The following is a 7857-nucleotide window of genomic DNA, read 5'->3' as shown; positions in this document are numbered from 1 at the left end:
ATATGAKTGTTGACTAGTCTCTCAAAGCACTTCATGATRACAGAAGTGAGTGCTACGGGGCGATAGTCATTTAGTTCAGTTACCCTTGCATTCTTGGGTACAGGAACAATGGTGGCCATCTTGGAGCATGTGGGGAGAGCAGACTGGGATAGGGATAGATTGAATATGTCCGTAAACACATCAGCCAGCTGGTCTGCGCATGCTCTAAGCGTCTAAGGACGCTCTGAGGGATGCCGTCTGGGCCGAACACCGACACTGACGTCTTGCTTCCAGACAAACTAAACACCTTCTTTGCCCACTTTGAGGATCATACAGTGCCACCGACGTGGCCCGCTACCAAGGACTGTGGGCTCTCCTTCTCCATGGCCGACATGAGTCCGTCATTTAAACGTGGCTGGTTTTCCTTTTGTAGTCCATGATTATCTGTAGACCCRGCCACATACGTCTCGCGTCTGAGCCATTGAATTGCGACTCCACTTTGTCTCTAACCACTAGGCTACCTGGGGCGGCAGGTAGCCTAGTGGTTAGAGCGTTGGACTAGTAACCGTTCTGCCCCTGAACAAGGCAGTTCCTAGYCCATCATTGAAAATAAGAATTTGTTCTCAACTGACTTGCCTAGTTAAATAAAGGTAAAATAAAAAAATATATAGRGARATTTTGCTTGTTTGGTTGCCTTYTGGAGGGAATAACTACTCTGTTTGTATTCTGCCATATTCCCAGTCYCCTTGCCATGGTTAAATGCMGTGGTACGCGCTTTCAGTTTTGTGCGAATGCTGCCATCTATCCACGGTTRCTGGTTAGGGTAGGTTTTAATGGTCACAGTGGGTACAACATCTCCGATACACTTCCTTATAAAACTCACTCACAGAATCAGCGTATATGCTGATATTATTCTCTGAGGCTACCRGGAACATATCTCCGTCCGCGTGATCAAAACAATCTTGAAGCATGGATTCCAATTGGTCAGAACAGCGTTGAATAGTCCTTAGCACYGGTACTTCCTATTTGAGTTACTGCCTAGAGGAAGGGAGGAGCAAAATGGAGTCATGGTCAGATTTGCCGAAAGGGGACGGGGGAGGGCCTTGTATGCGTCGCGGAAGTCAGTGTAATGATGGCCCAGTGTTTTTCCAGTGCTACAGTCYATATGCTGATAAAATTTAGGTAGCCTTTTCCTCAAATTTGCTTTGTTACAATAAATGCAGCCTCAGGATATATGGTTTCCAGTTTGCATAAAGTCCAGTGAAGATCCGTGAGGTCCATCATGGTATCGGCTTGAGGGGGGGATATACACAGCTGTGACAATAACCAAAGAAAATTCTCTTGGGAGATAATACGGTCAGCATTTGATTGTGAGGAATTCTAGGTRAGGTGAACAAAAGGACTTGAGTTCCTGTATGTTGTTACAATTACACCATGAGTCGTTAATCATGAAACATACACCCCCGCCCTTCTTCCCGGAGAGATGTTWATTCCTGTCAGCGCGATGCACTGAGCATACCACGAGAGAGCCATGTTTCCGTGAAACAGAGTATGTTACAATCCCTGATGTCTCTCTGGAAAGCAACCCTTCCCCTGATTTCGTCCACTTTGTTTTCTAGGGACTGAACATTAGCGAGTAATATACTCTGACTCCCTCTCCACCGGCGCTGTTGTTTTGGGTCTGCCTCTGGAATCAGTTCAAATGCCCTGGGTGGTGTGGACAAAGGATCTGCTTCGGGAATGTCGTATTCCTGGTCGTAGTGCTGGTAAGTTGACATCGCTCTGATATTCAATAGTTATTCCCGGCTGTATGTAATAACAGTAAAGATTTTCTGGGCTAACAATGTAAGAAATAATACATTTTTAAAAATACTGCAAAGTTTCCAAAGGTCTAGAAGCGGGGCAGCCCTCTATGTCGGCACTATTTTCTGTAGCAGAAGGTGAATGTGGAACTTTTGTTGCACACATATCCAGATATGCTGTGTACTATTTTGCGCTAATACACTATCGGTGTGAACAAGGCATTACCCCTCTATCACACCGACAGCCTCATTGCATTTTGGCACACCAGAAGTACATTAATTTCCAATGGAACGCTGCGTTTGCCTTGTATCATTGCGTTGCAAAGGCAGTCACAGTATGTTCTGTGTGGTGCATATCTTGGATTTATCGAACTTATGCATCAAATTATGAGTAGATGGCTTGACAGAAATGGTAGCAGAAGTTAAATGTTGAACTTTCGTTGCACACATATCCAGATGATGCGTTCCATTTTGCACAATAACGCTCTAGGTGTGATCAAGGCATAATAAAAGCCTACTGGTCAAAAATATACAATTCATATATWTTTTTATAAATAATTATTTTGATTGTATGATTCTTGTTTATTTACTGGTGCTATTCAAGGATGCCATTTTTAAATGTAATGTTRATGAAAAGTCTTACTGTATTTTTGTTGAATTGCACAAACAAATTGCACTGTACAGGAAAAACAATAGATTGTGTGTCCATAAAACCAGGGTCCAGTCTACTCACTAGAGTCCCTAGAATACAAATCAGATGAGTTTGAACAAAAAACTAGGTCATAGGAAGTGTTGCTGGACTTTTACTGTGGTCAAACGTCTTAAAATGAGGTGCCTGGACACTATATGGCACAAATATAGCACTGTATGGGAAAAACGGGGAGTACTCAGTAGGGTTTGTAGAATCTATATATGGTTTCATTTCATGGGGCTTTGAATAATACAGAGTGTTGCTGGCTTTTTACTACGCCCATTACATTGGCCACAATGCAAATCACTTTAGTGGCGGTCGGTGCCGTTTAAAATGAGGGAGGATGATACTTTTTTTAATGAGCTTGGGCTTATTTCTATTACAGCATATTGGATGACTGTCATTCATTTGCCCAGCTCAGTGTAACATCGATAGGTTTAGGCTACTACATTTTCCATGTACCCGTCATGAGGTTGCTACAACCTAGCCCATGAATGAAGGTTTACAACGTAGGTACGTAGGCCGAGAGATTTTTGAGTAATCAAGGTGACAGACAGTAACACATTCAATACCGCCTTGCACACTCATGCCTGCATCTAGCTGATCTAGGGTGTAATCATTAGTCCAACAGTTGCAAATGAGAGTTCCTATTGGTCGTAGCGGTGCATGGGTAAAATCACTGGGTAAGTCAAGCCCCCCCCCCCCCCCCCCKTTACAGCCTATGTGTTGTGATAATTTTGTTGTTTGCTCTATAACCTGTTCATTCATGTGCCTTGGGACCGTGATATACAGTCAGGTCCATGAGTATTTGGACACAATTTGCATCATTTTGGCTCTGTAAGCCACCACAATGGATTTGAAAGTCAACAATCAAGCTGTGCTTTAAGTGTAGACTTTCATCTTTCATTTAAGGGTTTTGTCAAATGTATTGTATGAACCGTGTAGGAATTACAACCATTTTTATACATAGCCCCCCAATTTTAGGGGCTCAACAGTAATTGAACAAACTAACCTAATCATAAATTAAATTGTGAGTTTTAATACTTGGTTGCAAATCCTTTGCAGTCAATGACTGCAAGAAGTCTGTAATCCATAGACATCGCCAGATGCTGAGTTTCTTCCCTGGTGATGCTCAGCCTGGCCTTTACTGCAGCTGTCTTCAGTTCAAATCAAATTAATAATCTGTTATTCTTATCTCTTACTTTGTTATTCAGAGCCCCGTGAAATGGCACCATATATGCATTCTACAGACCCTACTGAGTATTCCCTACAATACTTTTACTGTGCCATCCAGAATAGTTTTTGCTCTTTAAGCCAATATGTATTCCATATACAGTGGGCATTTATTTGAACTTGGAACATGCTCCCACATTCAATGCAAATGTCATTTAAATATAAACAAATATGAATCATTGTTAATGTTTACAGAATAATGTTTCATATATCATGAATCACTGCAGGTTATTGATACTTTTTTACTATGACGTGCGGGACTTATATTTAGAAAATGTTCGATATTCCGTGACCCGGAAATACTTCTTTAAGTGTTGCTGACTAGACGTTGTTGAAGCGTCTTATTAACCGAATCACAAAAATAGAACAAGTAGACGGACATTTCAACCAAAATGTCAAAATTACAGTTGTTGCAAGCGTTTTTCTCCGACCGATTAACAACAGTGGCCGTAGAGATATCGGTGGCAGTGGAAAACGCGTTTGCCGAGTACCAGGATGAGATCTCTCGTTCAAAGGAGGAGAATCAACGCCTGCAGAGGCTGCTGGATTCGGTTTTTAATCCCGATCTGAAATTACATAAAGCAGGTAGGCAAGTTTATATGTTTACATTACATTTTTAAATGCGTCATTTAACAGACGCTCTTGTCCAGAGCATTCCTTCTTAGTCATTTAGGCACAATGGAGAGGCACAATGGAAGTCAGGGTTGCCAGATCCAGCTAAAAAAACATTGCCCAATGACCACTTAACTTGCCCAAAAGGCCTGAAAACTAGCCCCTTTTCCCCCCCATAGAGTTGCCACATTTATACAATAAACCATTTKCTCATAATGTTATCGAGCCAATTAAGAAGGAATACCGACGTAACATGGAACTACGTTAGAGGCAAAATTCGGTTTTCATCAAAATAATAATTATTGCGGACTATGACATGATGTAATAAACTAATTTGAATATGTTGCAATAGAAAAGATAATTTGCCCTTATTAAACTCGCCAGATAATTTTACATCAATGGATGTCGATTTAACTTGTTTGACTGCTATGATTAAGTAATAAGGCACGAGGGGGTATGTATATGGCCAATATACCACCGCTAAGACTTATTTAGTGGATACAGCCGTTAGCAGTGGTATATTGGCCATATACCACAAACCCCCAGTGTGCCTTATTGCTATTATAAACTGGTTACCAACATAAAAGTAATTTTTTGTAATACCTAAGGTATATGGTCTGATATACCACGGCTTTCAGCCAATCAGCATGCAGGGCTTGAATCCCTTTTGGCATGTGCATAACTATAGATAAATCCGATAGGAGAGTTTGAGTGATGAAATTTGGACAGAGGATCTCAATCTCTGAGCAAGAAACACTTGGACAAATGTTTTATTTTTTATGTTAGGCTATTTTCTGGCAATTGTGCCGTTTCTGGCAATTGTGCCATTATGTGCCAGATGTTAATACTACAAACAGTTATTAATGGACCATTTGCGAGATGCACTTGTCATTTCAATAGGCATAGGCTACAGACTAAAATCTGGGTTTATGATTGTAATTCAACTTTTCTATGGTTTCTTAGCTAGATGCAGGTAGCCTAAAGTCACTGAAAGGCCTACATCTGTTTTCAGATAGTCTACAGTAGCCTAGGAAAAATGTAGGCAAGATGTAAACTGAACAATTTAGCAGCTTGATTCGTTCAAATTAACTGACTAATTTATTCAACATGAATAGTTTGGCGATTTCGAGGTAAGAAGTGCTTCTGTTGCCCACTAGCCTGCTGAAATAGGATACTGAGGATGGGGTTGTAATTTCAATCACTAAATTAAATATTCATAATATGTGTATGAACTGAATATGCTTGTCAACAACTGCCAGTGTTTATTTTTTACCTCTAGCCTAATCTAATCTAATGCGTTCTAACAACTCATCGGCAATTGCAATAGAGCTTTGATTTAATTCCAATTAAACTTAATTAACTAAACATTTCCATTAATAATTGCATAATAACACAAGGCTACTACAACAATACACTGAAGTTATCGYCTATTTATTAAATCTATTTTTTGCCAGCTCCAGGTAGGCTACACAAGTGGCACAAATTGATATGCAATGATTCCAGTAATTTTTAGAGATGATGGCGCCAACAGAGATGGTCGCCTCACTTCAGGTCCTTACAAAACTATGCAGTTATTAGTTTTTTTATGTACTATTTCTTACATTCTTATCCCAGAAAATCTCAAGTGTTATTACAAAACAGCTGGGAAGAACTATTGGATATAAAAGCGTTGTCAACTTACCATCATTACGACCAGGAATACATATTTCCCGAYGCGGATCCTTTGCTCGGATCTCCACCCTGGACATGCAATCTTATCCCAGAGGCCGACCCAAAACAGCGTGGTCGCCGCAGAAGAGGCAGATGGAGCAGCCTACTGGTCAGACTCAGAAGGCGAGCACACCATCCACCGCTTCCTAGCATATTACTCGCCAATGCTCTAGATAACAAGGTGGACGAAATTAGGGCACGAGTTGCCTTCCAGAGAGACATCAGAGATTGGAACGTTCTGTTTCACGGAAACATGGCTCACTCGGGATACGGTAACAGAGTCGGTACAGCCACCCGGTTTCTTCACACATTGCGCCGACAGAAACAAACATCTCTCTGGTAAGAAGAAGGGCGGGGGTGTATGCCTTATGATTAACGACTCATGGTGTAATCACAACAACATACAGGAACTCAAGTCATTTTTTGTTCACCTGACCTAGAATTCCTTACAATCAAATGCCGACTGCATTATCGTCCAAGAGAATTCTCTTCAATTATAGTCACAGCCGTGTATATCCCCCCCCAAGCAGATACCTTGTGGGCCCTGAAAGAACTTCACTGSACTCTATGTAAACTGGAAACCATACATCCTGAGGCTGCATTTATTGTAGCTGGGGATTTTAACAAAGCTAATTTAAGATCAATACTCCCTAAATTCAGCATATCGAATTTGCGACACGAGCTGGCAGAATTCTTGATCATTGCTACTCAAACTTCCGCGATGCATACCAAAGCCCTCCTGCTGCAATTGCCTTTGGAAAATCTGACCATGAATCCATTTTGTTGCTCCGAGCCTATAGACAGAAACTTAAACAGGAAACGCCCATGCTCAGATCAATACAACGCTGGTATGACCAATCGTATTCCACGCTTCAAGATTGAGCGAGTTTATTAGCAAGTGCATCGGAGATGTCGTACCCGCTGTGACTATTAAAACCTTCCCTAACCAGAAACCTTGGATTAATGGCAGCATTCGCGCAAAACTGAAAGCGCGAACCACCACCTTTAGTCATGGCAAGGCGACCGGAAACATGACCGAATACAAACAGTGCAGCTATTCCCTCCGCAAGGCAATCAAACAAGCGTCAGTATAGAGACAAAGTACAGTCGCAATTCAACGGCTCAAGCACGAGACGTATGTGGCAGGGTCTACAGTCAATCACCGATTACAAAAAGAAAATCAGCCCCGTCGCGGACATTGACGTCTTGCTTCCAGACAAATTAAACAACTTCTTTGCTCGCTTTGAGTACAATACTGACACGGCCTGCTACCAAAGCCTGTGGGCTCTCCTTCTCTGTGGCCAACGTGAGTAAAACATTTAAACGTGTTAACCCTTGCAAGGCTGCCGGCCCAGACGGCATCCCTAGCCGCGTCCTTAGAGCATGCGCAGACCAGCTGGCTGGTGTGTTTACGGACATATTCAACCAATCCCTATCCCAGTCTGTACCTGGCCATAGTGGAATTTGGAGTGTGACTGTTTGAGGTTGTGGACAGGTGTCTTTTATACTGATAACAAGTTCAAACAGGTTCAAACAGACACATGCACATTTGTGGCCTGCTGGAGGTCATTTTGCAGGGCTCTGACAGTGCTCCTCCTTGCACAAAGGCGGAGGTAGCGGTCCTGCTGCTGGGTTGTTGCCCTCCTACGGCCTCCTCCACGTCTCCTGATGTACTGGCCTGTCTCCTGGTAGCGCCTCCATGCTCTGGACACTACGCTGACAGACACAGCAAACCTTATTGCCACAGCTCGCATTGATGTGCCATCCTGGATGAGCTGCACTACCTGAGCCACTTGTGTGGGTTGTAGACTCCGTCTCATGCTACCACTA

At 42.3% G+C, this 7857-nt stretch overlaps 1 protein-coding gene across 2 annotated transcripts in view; it reads left to right on the top strand.

Moving 5' to 3' along the window:
* The first annotated feature begins 3015 nt into the window (after positions 1-3015).
* The window catches only part of LOC111973662 (zinc finger protein 723-like), a 7415-nt gene continuing 2573 nt past the window's right edge, over positions 3016-7857 (top strand). The window contains exon 1 of one of the 2 annotated variants that reach the window (XM_070447251.1): positions 3016-3155. In XM_070447251.1, coding sequence (XP_070303352.1) covers positions 3110-3155 — 46 coding nt within the window. In that variant the 5' untranslated portion in view covers positions 3016-3109. Of the gene's footprint in view, positions 3156-3995; positions 4291-7857 lie in introns of those variants that run through there. The other variant, XM_024001026.2, reaches the window with a different exon arrangement.

Source organism: Salvelinus sp. IW2-2015, linkage group LG15 (assembly GCF_002910315.2).
Source record: "Salvelinus sp. IW2-2015 linkage group LG15, ASM291031v2, whole genome shotgun sequence".
Lineage (NCBI taxonomy): Eukaryota > Metazoa > Chordata > Actinopteri > Salmoniformes > Salmonidae > Salvelinus > Salvelinus sp. IW2-2015.
The sequence above is the reverse complement of the archived record's forward strand: the minus strand, read 5'-3'. Positions and strand labels throughout refer to the sequence as shown.